A 15,302-nucleotide genomic window follows, 5' to 3' on the forward strand; every position below is an offset into this window, starting at 1 on the left:
GTCGCTTCACAAGGCCACAAAAGAGGGGGTTGTTATTACAGAATGCACTATTTAGATTATTTTAAACCACACACTGCCTTCTTCCAAATACTAAGAATTTGGCACAAACACATTAGACTTTTTTGTCTTTTTAAAAAATATATCAGATTCCAGGTTGACAGCGTCCTCTCCAGAGGGCAAAAGAGAAATACACTTTAAAATTAACAAGTATACTCTGGCACAGAATTTACTCCCTGCCTCTTCTGCCTCTTTGCTGGCTACACTTTACAGAGGATATAAACAGTAGTAGCTGGCTTTTAAACAATTTCAGCTTTACCTGAGCTCTGCATACAGGGAATGTAGTTATTTAGATTGCGAGCTTACCTAAATAACCAATAACCTAAAGAAATACGTGACTTGGGCAGAGCAAAGTGAAACAAGTAAAAGTTTTCTTCAAAGTTTTCTTAATAATTTTTCCACAAACTATTTGTATTTTCTACTACGTCTGAACATTCTAGCAAAGCAGTTCTTGTCTTCAAGAGAATAGGACCTATCTCCTAATTTCTTTTTTCGCTGTAAAACTAAAAAAAGTACACTAAAAGTTGACCCTTTTGCAGCAGCATGTCGACTAATGAGAATATTGAGCCTTCATTTTTAACTGATTTTTTGGAAAGGAAACAATCAGTTCAAGAAGATCTAAGTGTAAATTTCATTTCTTCAGTGCCAAACACAGAAAAAAACACAGGAAAGCAAAGGAAGCATAAATAAAAACTGAACAGATCCCTACATGCGTCTTTAGGAAAACAGGTTGATAAAAAAGAACAGGCATGTCAGAAAAGGCATGCCTGCTCCCATCTCCTCTTCCCCAGAGCTAGCTATTTCCATATAGTAAAAGCCTTACCCCCTCCCCTTCTGTCAGCAGTAGCGTCTGTCAGTTAAAGAGGCGCTCTATAAAATTAATGGAGATCAGTTCATTTTATGATTTTTAAATATAATCGTGTATGAACCCAAAGATTTCTGGTGGGGTTAAAAGAGAGGAGAAAAAGAGAGCTCTGTTTGCCTTACCATGTTGATGATAATTCTTTTTGCTGTTTACAGAAGAATAAACAAACTATGGTGTGTGAGATGCAGTCCTGTGTGTCATTAACCAAACCCTTTTTCTTAGCAATCCTCCCACGCTTTAACCCTTTCTTTCTTCTGGCAGCACTCAGTTAAAAACAGGCAAAAAAAGGAAGTAGTATCTGACTTGAGCCTTTCCAACTGATAAGTCATTTGGCAGACAAATTCTAACTATGAAAGGGACTCAATTAGAGTATAAGGTAAAGAACTGCAGAAGGGTGGCAGCAAGTTCTTCAGCAGGTACCTCTGCAGAAGCAGAGACCTGTTGCAGTTAATGTTGAGCAAATGCCTCAGGTGCATTAATTACCATGCAATACTAGAGTCTAGATATGCAACAGGAGGAAAAAATACACCACACACATTGGTTCTCACAAACCTGACTGCTGTTTTCTGGCCCACATTTAAGATGGATAAAGAAAACCCACCACTTGTGCCTTTATTCAGTAAGAGACTGATTTATACAGACACCTTTGGTTCTTGAGTCTGTGATTCTGTGAGTTGGTATATTAAATCTGTATTTTTATAGCGAAGCATGGTAAAATGATACTTAAAAAAAGATACTTGAAAAAGCACAAAAACAGCAACACCAAAAGCAGAAGCAGGGATTATTCACCACTGAAGAGCTGGGAGAATGTTTAAACTCTCCTGCACTTGGAACACCTCCAGAAATCAAATTATATGCAAAAAAATGAATTAACATATATTGTAGTTGTAACTCTTTGTGTTTCAATGTAAGAGAAAGTGAGAAAGTCTGATATGAGGTAGCCTCCCATCTTTTCTCTCAGAATTTCAAGTCTTGCTGATGGGTCAGAGTCCTATCAGTAGATAATCTACTCAGTGTAAAGGTTCAGCAAGACATTACCTCTTTTGAAGTAAGGAGTGAAAATAAACATATAGTATCTGTGTTTTGCTCTAAGAGGAAATTGAAAATACTTTTTCTGTTGAGCTGTAGAGGATAAATGGCAAAAACATTTTGGAGGGGAAGAGAGAGGCTTCGAAGTCTTTTAGATTCTAAAAGAATCTAAAACCAGAAGCTCCAAGTAATTAATGTAGTTTCCTTTTTCTTTAAATTCTGAATGCCATTCAAAAGCATAACAAAACTGTTAGATAAGGTCTCTTTCCTCTAGGTTTGTAGGTCTTTTTTGTGACAGGGTACTGTGTCCTGTCACTAACTACAGTAGTGTATATTGGTAAGTATAGATATAACATAAACTGTCTAACTTAGATCTACAGCTTACCATTAGTATTTCCCAATTCCTTTTAGATTAAGTGTTTACATATAATTACCAGAGATAGGAAATAGGACTCTTCTGCTGAGAATCAAAAAGTGTCTGTACAACAGACTGAACTATAAATCTCTGGACATCAGGTCTTTCTCAGGCATCCCCAATCTTGATCTCTCCCCCTAGCTTTCACACAAAACTTGTGGCTGTCAATAGGAGCTCCAGAGTCTTGAAAGTATGGAACATTTGAAAGCCTTTCAGCATCTCAGAACACATGCAAGAATTTCATGAATGCATCAATGAAGTTCCAGAACAAACCCAAATCAGGTACTATGACAAAGACTGATAGTTTTCACTAGTAACTACTGAGTTCACAGTCAAACAGAAACTGCTGGTTAGGTCAGCTAAAAATGCACAAGTGACAATTTATTTTGGTTTCCACTCTCTGTTGTTCACAACTAAGAAAAAGAAATCTCTAAATTAAAAAGCATCAACATTGCTTTTAATTAGCAACCTGAATTTATTTATTTGCTGAGCACTTAGATACAGCAAAACTGACATATCCAGAAGAAAAATTATGCAAACTGAAAACACCTTTGAAATCAGACAGTGGATACTGCATTAAAACTGTCAGATTGATTGCAATCCTTAATCTCATTCCAGTATTCTAATCCATTTTCTCAGCACTGTTTATACATAAAAATTATTATGGGACAAATAAGGAATAATCCTTAGGAGCCAGATGTATTATTAGCCAGTGCCAAACATGCACTGATGTGGCTACTCTGTGCTGGCTACCTGAGCTGGCTCCTCATGGGCTACCTCGAGCACCTCTACATGATTCTGCATGTAGCTCAAGAGCAAGGCAGGATTTCTAATATGCTCCTGTGCCCAGTCTTTCTTGTTAGCTAATTCTAAGTGCTCAGCAGATGAAGGATATAGATAGCCTCAGTCTCTGCTTGCACTAAGTAGGAAACCTAGGTCCTTGCCTGCAATTTTAATTCAGTCGAGGGAAATATGCCTGGGAGTTTGTTTTGATAAGTAAAACACTTAAGTGTTTCAGTCCTTCAGCAGGTCTACCTTGAGATACCTAAAGGTAACCTGTTATGTCATTTGAAATTTAGAAAACTGGGGTTCTTTTCATTGAGTAAAGCAGAGAGTCTGAAACTAACAGAAAGCTAAAAGCCTTTTGACAGCAACAGAAGGATTTTGCCCAGGTCAGGCTGTCACAGGCATACAGGGTTAGAGGAAGAAAGCCATCCTTCTGACCACTGTGTTCTTCATGTGAGACTGTAAAACTGCAAAAGAATAGAGGAAGTAAACAAGTTGCAAATTGGACTGCTAATCTGACCAAAGCCAAATTTCATCAACGTAACAACAAAGTGAACTGCATGCTTGAGATGCTTGCTTTGGAAGCAGGTGTGATGTTCCTGAAACAAGAAAAAATTACTGTTTTTATGATTCTGAAAACCATTCAATAGGATGAAAAATCACAGTAGTTAATCAAAGTGTGTTTAAATATTAAATTAATAGAATCTCTCTCTTCCACAGAAGTTCTCATTAAATAGATAAAAATCATACCACATAATTCTATTACACATTATGCCAGGGTACCATTTGGTACTTTTAAACAAACAAAACATTGAAACTGAAATGTGTCTCAAGTCAAGCCCCCCATAGGAAGACACCTAGCATGTCAACTGCTTTGGAAAATTCAGGCTTGATAGTCTGTGTGCTTCAAAAATCCCTTTTGTAAAATTTATCAAGTGTTTACACCTTTTGATAACATCTTTGATGTACAGATGAATGTGCAGATGAAGTGCATTCAGTACAATGAACTATTATTAAAATACCTTATCCTGACTTTGTAAGAATGGCTGGACATCTCATTTTATGTTTGAATTACAATATTATAATTTACCATTTATTCTAAATAACAGTGTTCACTTAAGGCTCTTTGAATTCTCTGAAACTAATTATTATAATAATTATTACCAAAAATTGCCTTATTATTAATTAGACTAAACTTCATAAAAGCAGTGCAGAGAAGATAGGAATGACTCAAGACCTACTGGTTCTCTGCAGTGCAGTGGACAAAAATTAAATCAAATCTAATAATCGTGCAAAATCTCACTCTTAATTGCACCATTACATCAGTATCACCTAATATTCACCAGTAAGCAAGAGAAATGTCTAGGAGAAGAAGTTTGATTGAAAAGCATTTATATTCTTGGGTGTGTTTATTTTAGGCTCTAAGCAGAACTAATCAGTATATAAAAAATTAAAATAAACAATAGGTGTCTGTCCAGAAAACAGATACATTACTTGTTCAGAAGATAAAGGGAGATGAATGTTTTCCTGCTGTTACAGGAATATTATTACAGACACGTTGCATTATCCTACTGTGCACCCAAACTACTAAATGTTGGCTACTAAAGAGGTGTAACTACAACATTAATTTCTCTACTATTACTAGTGCATAACTGCATGGAAATTTGAATTCTTGCCTGGTATGCTTTAAAAATTCAGTTCTTATCTCTAAAAATATATCTTGGCAATTAACAATAATGCAACAGGGAACTGCATCAAACTGGATGAAGCTATGCTGTTCAGAAATAACCAGCATTTCCAGGAAATGTTAAGAAATACATTGGACTAAGAAATACAAGGATTCTGCACTTGAATTTCTGAAGAAGATGTTGGTTTGGGCACAGAGGAATCCAGCCTACTATAGGATTAGAAGAGACATTGCAAAGGTACTTTTAAAGTTAACCCTTAAAAGTGTCATGATTAACCAAACTACGAGAGTTCCAGTGTTGGGCTGGAACTATTTTAGAACCTTTCTAAATAAAATATGATAAAACAACTCCACTGGCAACTCTTGGGGACCACTTTGCATAAGCTTACTCTGTTTCTCAGTGCTTGAGGAAACAGGAGGGAGCTGGTTTTCTGCCATTAAAACCTGGCACACCACTAATGCTTTCTGTATGTAGAAGTCAAGCATGTGCCTTCTCTCTCCTGCTTCCCTCCCACAGCTTCTTGGGACCTGGTAGGGAAGGGGGTAAGAAGACAAATCTCTGCTGCTCTGTAGAGTTCTCCTCTAGCTACCTACACTCTTCAGCTGCTGTGACTCCATCTTTTGTCTCTGCCACAATTTAGGCTTTCCCAGCCAGCCACGTGATGGACCTGACAAGTCTCTTCAGCATCCCAGCTGTGCACAAGGCTCTGAACAGCAGCCAGCAACAAGCAGGGTGAGCTGCTGTTGTGCTGGGTGGCCGCTTAAGAAAGAGAAAAAAAAAAAAAAAGCCCTCACAATTCATGTTTGGAAAGCGGTTTTCTTTTCCAAGTCCCAGAGTCAGAAATTAATCTGATAAAAATCAAGTCTTGCATGCCAAAGGAAAAACATACCCTCAGCATTCCCAGAAGCAAAACATCTAAAAAATCTCCAGGAGAAGAGGGAAGGGGAATATCCAGAATTCCGATAAGCCTTCTAAATTAATATGTTTTTCTAGATGAAATAAAAAAAACAACCATATTTTCATGTTTTTTAATCTAAAATCTGGTTGCTTAACATTTACAGTGTTGTTTGTTCAGATTTTTCAGACTTTTCAGAAGCCAGACTTTTCAGTCCCTATTTTCCTCCTAGACCATTATTCTTTTTCAGCAAATATACCCTAGAAATCAAATTGGTAAGTTAAAAATTAAGAAAAAAAAAAGTAAGGGGGAGGGAACTGTAAATATGAGAGAGGAAAAAAGGCAATATTTTTATCTGTGTGTCATAAGGCATAATTTAGAGAAAATTATGATGTCAAGTACATTATAAAAAAGCAATGTTTGTAGAACAGAACACTATTTTCTATTTAAATCTTTAGATATTCTTTGCAACCACAACAGATTCAAAACATACCTATTGAAATGTTACTGCAGTTTTGAAAATTACATGAACAATGCTAGTTTGCAGGAATGGTAGATTTCTTTCAGAACCTCTAAGTCTTATTCAAACAGCAGTGTAGGCAATTACTTATAGAAGTGGATCATGCCTTGTTGTAGCAGATCTTGAGCAATGGCAGATCAAGTGCTTGTTTCAAAGTCGATTTCTTTCAGAACCTCTAAATCTTATTCAAACAGCAGTTCAGGCAATTACTTATAGAAGTGGATCATGCCTTGTTGTAGCAGATCTTGAGCAATAGCAACTCAAGTGCTTGTTTCAAAGTCGTGAGAGAATATACAGGCTGATTCACTGTATTTAAGTTCTCAAGAGAATAAAACCAGAAAGATCAAGTTTTTCATGACTACCCTTTGGAAACCATGATTACACTGCTGCTGGAACTACAGAGCAATAAATTACACATACATGTATACATATACATATTCCCAAATGTCATTACGTAGTGTATAAAGGGGCAAAAGCCTGGTCAGAAGGAATGAGCTATTACTAAAAGCTTTGTGTCGCAACCTCCTCAGATCTGAGGGTGCACAGGTGTACTGTGCATCTGCTGAGCCACCTGGCCACGTCCCATGGCAAAATGGAAATAGGGTCACACCCAAGGTGAGAGCACAGCAAGCTGCCAAGGTCCCGAAAACCATTCCAGCACATTGCACAAGTGTGGAAGTGGTACAAGAAAAGCGTGATGCAAAAACAGTCTGCAGCTCTCCACACAGCAGCCCAGCGAGCAGGCCAGAAACAAACCCCTGGTGATTCAAAGAGCAACTTCAGAGGACTGTACTCACCAAGCCAAAGAGAAGGGAGGAGAATGCCCTTTGGGAAGAAGGCAACAAAGTGCCTGGTGTCCTAAGACAGAGTTGCATAGTTGCATGAGCAACACCCCTGAAATGTTGGAAAGCTGTGTAGCTAGGTGTTTGGCATGATGATACACAAAGGTGGGGCAGATAAAGGATGGCCACTGATAATATTGGACTGCCTGGTTCACACTCCTCATGTCACCATTACCAGCTGTAAGAAATGGGCATAATCTAGATCTGATTTTTAGGAAATAAGGGAGTTGGTGACTTACGCCAGGTTGGAGGCAGCAAAACAAAAACCTTTTTAAGTTAATAGTGAAATGAAACTGTGGCTCAAATGGGGATGAGAGGAATAATGAGGTGGGGATATGGAATAAGGGGACCAACAAGGAAATTGCAACAATGCCATCAGGCTGTTCAGCAGAATGGTATTTTATTAAGTAGAGGAGTAATTTTGTTGAGCAATGCTCAGAAATGTTCTGTCATGGATAGCTGAGATCCTCTCATGCTGTAATTAGCTGTAAATTTCTAGTCTTTTTGGAAGATATAAGATTGAGCAGGTCTTTGGTGAGCTGTGTTCCAAAGCTGAATCAAAATAATCAAATAGTTTTATAGTGGACCTGATGTCGAAGATTTTCACAGAACTACGGAATCATCACAGTTGGAAATGACCTCTAAGATCACCGCATCCAACTGTCAACATTCCCCCCCCAAATAAAATTGATATATCAGTATCTGTATCACCCATCAGAGCATGTCCCAAAGCCTACAAGGCTTTTAGATACTTTCAGGGATGGTGACTCCACCACCTCCCTGGGCAGCCCATTCCAATGCCCAACTACTCTTCTCAGTAGATTCCACAGATCTGGTCTAAGCCTCCTCTGGCACAACTTCAGGCCATTTCCTCGAGTCCTCTCATTGTCTGACGGGAGAGAAGAGGCCAGCACCCACCTCCCTACAACCTCCTTTCAGGTAGCTGCTGTCAGGTAGACAGAAAATTTTGGCATTGAGACTTCTCAGAACGTTGGTATCTGCCTACATAGTAAGCCAACCACACATTTATAACTAGCTGCTGTATTCTTTTGTCTTTATTATTAATGAATGTGGTTGAATCGAGGGCACCTGGCATTTTTTTCTGTGAAAGAGTCACATTTTTTTTATCCAGAGCACCTCTGCTGCAATGCTATATGGATGCTTACTGTGTCCTGGGAAATCCAGGCACAATCATGCTTAACCAAAGGTACATATCATTATAGATGCTCTTAATGCAGGAATTCTTAATTGTGGTATGTGCCTCAGAGAGATCAATCATGTTAGAAGACAAATTATATTATGAACAGCTTACTCTTCTACAGATGCAGTTACTAGAATTGTAGTTCTTTAACCATAGACATAAAATAAACCAGACTTTCTATAGAATCCTAGAAAAGTATGAACCTGATATAAAATAGCTGAAAGCACTTAATGACAGAAACAGTTTCTTCCATTTTCTGATCACTCCTGCTGACATTTTTTGTGGTTTGTTTTCTTACCTGTCTGCTGCAATTTTAATCTATAAATGACTGATTGTTCTTGCTTTGGTGCTTTGGCTTGCTTTGGGGTTTTTGGCTTGCTTTGGTGCAATCTTTTTGGTCTCTCCTCTGTGGTATCTCTCTCGTCCCCTCTCACTCCTCCTATCAAGGCCTTGATGAAGTACAAATGCAGGTAAAGCAATGGGCATGCAATTATCTCAGCCCAAAAGTGCTTAATGTACACCAATGCATATCACACTTATCTTTGTTTTTTTTTTCTTTAAAGCAGACTTGGTATCTGTATTCTATCAGCCCAAGAAGCATCCCCAGTAGTGACTTACAACTACAGATGGCTGTCCCAGTGTCCTGATTTAGCATTCCTACAAGTAAAAGAGTCCCATGTGCTATGAATAGTAAATTGTTTGTACAGGGCTACTTCTGTAGTATTTAGCATCAGTGATGAGAAATATTTACATTAAAATCCACCACCACAAGTTATTAGTAGTTTAGTTCCCTGCTGTCATTTGGTACTGTTCTTTAGGAAGAGCTGGCCCACATGTGATTCTTGCTAGCAGGTGGTATTACAAAAAGACTTCCTGTATGTGCAGGGGCCAGTTTTGCTTTGTTTCTGTGATTCTGAGCATCTCTTTCTGTCAAATATACTTATTGTAGACAACACTGCCATTATGTCTCTGTAAACTATGCCCTTAAATATTGCCTCAATGGGACGTGCTTTGATAGAAGACATATGCAAGTTATTACCTCTGTACTTTGTGGATTTTAACATTTTACCATATAATTTCAGGTTACTAGTTTATGACACTGCTCACCAAATATTGCAGATAAGTAATTAAAGATACAGTGGCTTCTCAGAGCACAAGTGTTTGTGGGAGATTTCACTGTGACTTAAATGGTCAGCATTTAAATTTTGCCCCAGCTCTGTATTTTCTGGCTTCCATGATTAGTTTAGTACTATTTAAATTCTGTTGGCTTCTTGTTGACTGTTGTGTTGTTGGACTTTTAATTAAGAATCACACATTTATCAACCAAATAGTTATGAAATCATACTTCAGTATTAATCATCTCAAATTATTGCAAAACATAGCATGACTCAGAACTACACATCCTATAAAAACTGGAAAAGTTTAAAGGATGGAGGAAATTAAATATTTGCCAAGTGTATAAATCCTTTGTCAACCATGTAAGAAATTCTGTCATGGCCAGCACAAAGTGAGGCATTCTTTTTCCTTTCCACATCTCTCCACCCTACTCGACTGGTTTGGTTTGAAAATTTGATTACTTTTTTTTTTTCCCCCGTGAATTTCAAAGTAAAGACAAGTAAAGACTTCAGTGTTCTTCTTCTATTAGCATTACTTTCTTACCCAAACCACAGAATGGTTGCAGCCCAATAATAGGAACAAATTGTGTAGATAGGATAAAAGGAAAACAACAACTTAGATGAACTATTATAACGATCTCATGTTTTCCTGGGCATTTTTAACCACAATAAGAAATTACCGTGCTGGCCAGCACAATAACATCCTATTAAAATCCATATTAGAAGCCATACAGACAATGAATAGTGTGGCTATTCTGAATGCTTCTGAGGAGCTCTTGTGATCCACACTGCATCACTTTTGATCCTTTTCAGTTCTCTCTATATAGCATTCCTTTCAGTTCATACAAATACATCAGGACAGCAATCCCAAATCCATGTGTCATAGATAACATCTACCCTAATTTCTTCAATGCATGCATGCATTTAAATATACATCCATACAAACATATATGTACACATGTAAATATATATGTATTCTAACCTTCAAAAACCTCTATTTCTGCATTTGTTGACTGATCTAAAGTGAAGAAACTTATTTCTCCAGATTTCCCATAAATTAATGCAGCAGAGGCACGTAACATGACTCATAGGCAGATCACGCTATTTAAGAAGTTTAAGAAGTTAAAGAAGTTATTTAAGAAGTTAAAAGTTATGCTTTTAAATTTAAAACATGGAAGGCTACTCTAATCTTCAGGAATAGCAACAAGGTGATTAAGCAGCAGCCCTCCTGGAGTGAGCACAAGCATGGCTAACTGGAAAGGGAGTAAGCAAAGGGCAGCTTTTTTTGTGGGGCATTTTGAATCTGTCTAGTAACAAGAGGGAATTCCTCACAGAAAGAAAAACTGAAAATTATTCAACTTGTTAAGCCTGAGGAGGGAGGTAGAAAGTGAAAAGAAACTTATTTCAGGGAAACAAGTTGCACTTGGGGGTGGAGGGTGACTGAAGCATCATGCTGTACCAATGAACTGTCTGCATCCAGCTGCCAGTAAGGCCTGCAACCCAACCTGAGTCACCCTTGCTATTATTTCCCACACAAGGAACAACAGTCATTTTACCAGGCAGAGAATACAACAGGAAAAAAACCCCAGCAGATCAAAGTGCATTATTTTATGCAAAAGTTGAACATAAATGTAGTTAAGCAGATAGAAACTCTGGCAAGAATACAGATGTCCAGCAGAGGACTGAGCAGGTTTTTATCCTTGTTGCAGTTTTTTTTTTTTTTTTCAAGTAACAATAAAACTTCATCCCGCTGCAATCTTTAATTATCTAGAAAAGTATACTCTGTTCCAAACACTTAAGGACCTATCCAGATTTCAAAAGAAAACTGAACAAACCCAAGAATAAGGTAATGCCCCCGCCCTACCTTCACCCCTCTTACGTGACTGCCTTGCTTTACCTGCCCTTCACCTCAAAAGAAAAAAATTCTGTAATGTCATATTTTTCCCTTTCTTTTTTTCCCCTCAGTCTTTGTACAAGGCAGGTTAATGCTCTGCTGATACATATAGCTTTGTTTTTTCCCTCCTTTGTGAAAATCCCAACAAATATTCTCAGCCCCTGAATGACACGCTTCGTAGGAGTTTGGCTACAAGTTTTATTTAGTTTTATGATTCCAAGTGGAGCAGGATGTCTCCTATTGGTCTCAAGTTTTGGGAGAAGATTGGTTAACCAATGAAAGGTCTTATCTATTAAAAACTGTGGTGAATCTTAAGGCAAAGACTTGCTCTCCTCAGGGCAGGCTCCTCTCACCTATCCACAAACTTATAATTTTGTTGTCTGTTCAGAAAGTGGCTCACCTGCTTTCTGACTTACTTGGTATTGGAAGTTTCTCAAATGACAGTAAAAAAAGGTTTGTTTCTACCATTTAAGCATCACTCTGAGAAGTCACTCTGTAACCCTGTGGGATCCCAAATAGACTTTAGGCTTTGTTATTTCTTGATAAAACAAGGCACTGCAAGGAGAAGCATTATGAGAACCTGGGCTGGATTTCTTGCTAACATTTTTCTGAGCAAGGCAGAAATGAAATTAAAGAAGCAGATGAGGAATCCTAAAATGAAAATAGCCTAAACCTTACAAGTTATCATCTTGTAAGATGACTTAAAAGAGCAGAAGGAGGGATCTGCATATCTGCTGTCTCAGGAATATGGCAAAAGCAGTGATAGAATAAACTCATTTAATCCAGTAATTTGACACAGAATCAAAATAGGCTTCCAAAGCCACACCCAGGTGTTAGAAGTACTCCACCCAGTTTCCTTCGTTAAATATTCATGTCATAGGACTGAATCTGTGTGTGAAAGGCAGTGGCTGTGTTCAGGGTAACAAGTAGGTGTGAGAACCCTTATCTAGACAGAGAATCCTGAGAAACCTTTAGACAGGTACCTGGTTATAGGTCTGAAAATATGACTAATCAACACCTGAATATAAGAGGAGACAGCATTAGAGCACATAGATGTGACTTGGGAAAAAAAAATAGAATGTTTAGACATATGTACCCCACCTGGAAATTTAAAGTCTAGATTTTTTGTGATCATTATTCCTAGTGCACAGGAAATGTCCAAACAGTGAAAGAACTCTCTTTTCATTCACTCATTTTACTATCAGCAGAAGCCAATCTAAATTTGAAATTGTTCTCTACAGGAATAAATGCCTTTCAGCTTAACTATACAGAAACCTATCAGCTTATTTGTCTTTAACAACATAGTTCCAGTTCCTCTGAGTTTGCCATATGCAGGTAGGACTCCTTCTCAACTGCTATTAGTATTTTGTCACTATTGAAGCTGTATGCTGCAAAATATACATTCATCTGTGATTTGGTTTTTAAATAGAACTATTATTTATTCAAAGAGAACAGAATGAATCGAACATTTAGGAAGTTGTTCTTCATTCATAGTGAGAACACTAGCCACATCATTTTATTAATTAAACATTCTTAAAGGTATAAAAAAAACAGTCATAACACTATGGGCACAGCTATCTACTTCATGTAGTATAGGTTATATGACACCTCAAATAGTCTTCAGTGCGGATCTGCACAGACATTCTAAATATAAACAAGAATCTAATAAACCTATTTTGCCTTCATTTGCAAACAAATTTAAGGATACCAAGTACTCTTCCTATTTAGCTCCACTGAGCAAAACTGGATTGTGCAAATGTAACCAGGGATGCAATGCATTATTTCACAGAATCACCACACTTGGAAAAGATCTCCAAGATCACCACGTCCAACTGTCAATATCCCCCCCGAATATTTTGAGAAAAGGAAAAAGAATGAGTTCTAAAAATATAGAAATATATTATTTTGCAGAACTGACATAGAGAAATTATTTATTTTTCAATTTATTTTTTTTTAATTTAACAGGGTTACCAACCTTCTATTTGTCAAAATATCAAAAAGCAACTTGTGACCTGCATTTTTGTAAAAAATGCATTGCACAATAACAATACAGGAATAGATGAATCAAGAAAATTAAATGTATATTTAAAGCTAGTAATTTCTCATTTCACCTCCAGTGACTCAATAAGCATATGCTATTTATACATTTTATGAGAACTTTAAAATCTCTCCCTGTTATATAACTGACGTTTTCAGTTGTTCAAATCAGAAGCTTGCAATAAAACAAAGCCATAAATTTCAGATGGCCTTGCAAAGGAAAAAAAAGTGGAAATCTGTACAGAACTAGAAATACATCTGATTTGGCATCAGACCTACTTCATGAGAAAGCAATATTGATATAGAAGATTACAGCTTGTTTCCTAAAGCAATGATTGATTCAGTAAGAATAATTTTGCCTTATAGTTTGGCCTACATAACATTTACTCACTGAGCAACATTATCAAACAAGTGTTTTTAAATATTTTTAAATTTCCTACTGGTTTAACACCATTACTTATTAAAGTCAAACAAAAAGAAAGAGAAACAAAGTTGCACTATATATCAAGAGCAGTTTCTGTGAAGTATGAGGATAGGTAAATTGAAGATTTGTTAAAGAACTCTGGAAGAAGATGAAAGGGGAAAACCAGGTTGTACTACGATAGACGTTTATTATACAATAGTTAATTGGGTGGAGAGAAGACTGTTTTTTGATCAAGGAAGGGAAGCATCCAGAAGGACAGAACCTGACAGCTTTAATTACTTCTTGGATTTTTTTTTCTGTTGGAAAAGAAATACAAGACAGAGACAGTCCAACAAGTTCTTGGAATATGCTGGGGACAGCTTTTTCTTCAGAAGGTGAGGAAAACTATTAAGGGAGTGGCTATTTTAGATCCTCTGCTGACTAGTAGGCATGAATTGGCTCAGCGTGGAAGGGAATTCAGGTGAAAGTAAATTCTGTCATTTAATGGTCAGTGCTACAAAGTGGAACAGGAAAGAAGCAAAATAAAATTACTTTTTTTTTTTTTTTTTTTTTCCCCAGAAAACAAACCAAAATGTTAACACGATCCAGAGACTGATAAGCAGGGTTTCTTAGGAAGACTTTAATTAATAAAAGAATGCAGAAGAGCTTGTCTGTTTTAGTCATTGCTGGAGTCAGCTCTTAATTACACAAGGTAAAAGGGAATAAGCTAAATTAGGCAAAAACAGAGGATAATACAAATTAGGCTACGCAAATTAGTCTGCAAGACTCTGCTTAGTACATTCACCTTTGAAAGGCTTATGAACAGCTTTCCAGAGACAGCAACAGTGAGGAGCCTGGTGCAAACAGCTTATGTATGTTCTGTGTCATGCACCGTTTTCTACTGCTCTCCCACAAGAAAAGCTGAGGGAAGGCAGGGCTTCATTAAATCCCAGTCCTCAGAAACCATCTATCATCACCAGGTGACTGCATTATTACACACACACCAGCAGATTATCCCAATACAGAAGAAACTGCTGAATTCACACACACACACGCAATTTCCTTCATTTTTGGTTTCCCTAACAATGAGGCCTTCGTGCTGTTCATCAAAGTACAGAATTATGTGGCCTGCTCTGATACTCCTTTAGATGATTCGTTTACAGGCTTTTAAGCCTTCTTTGTACAAATTAATTGGCTCCAAGTTAGGGGAAGGACACCCCAACAGTTTAACTTTTCCGTAGGTATGAACAACTTATTCCAAAAGAAGAAAAACGTGCCAACTCAGAACTCACTAAATAACAGCTGAACTCTGCTATTTTCAAATTTCAGCTGAAAACATCAAACATATATGTGCTTTTCTAGAAGTCCTTGTAAGGGTTGATGTACAAGTCCATCCAAAACAACACTAGAGAGAACAGCATTTTTTTCTGTTGGAAAGCTAAATCCTCATCTAGTTCTACTGCAATAGAAATGTCATCCCATCACAGTACTGTGCCATTTTGCTGTTTCATAACTACAGAGAACTGGGTTCTTTTTGTTGGCATGTTTCTACTGT

General features: G+C 37.3%; 1 protein-coding gene across 2 annotated transcripts in view; it reads right to left on the reverse strand.

Moving 5' to 3' along the window:
* Positions 1-15,302, reverse strand: part of CRYBG1 (crystallin beta-gamma domain containing 1) — a 97,995-nt gene that overhangs the window by 46,430 nt on the left and 36,263 nt on the right. Inside the window, exon 1 of one of the 2 annotated variants that reach the window (XM_071741243.1) lies at positions 1,045-1,063. The exons of the other annotated variant lie outside the window; for it this stretch is intronic. Within the exon in view, the coding sequence (XP_071597344.1) occupies positions 1,045-1,047 (3 nt within the window). The 5' untranslated portion in view covers positions 1,048-1,063. Of the gene's footprint in view, positions 1-1,044; positions 1,064-15,302 lie in introns of those variants that run through there. 2 annotated transcript variants of the gene reach the window in all.

The sequence above is a fragment of the Heliangelus exortis genome, chromosome 3 (assembly GCF_036169615.1).
Source record: "Heliangelus exortis chromosome 3, bHelExo1.hap1, whole genome shotgun sequence".
NCBI classification, from domain to species: Eukaryota; Metazoa; Chordata; class Aves; order Apodiformes; family Trochilidae; genus Heliangelus; species Heliangelus exortis.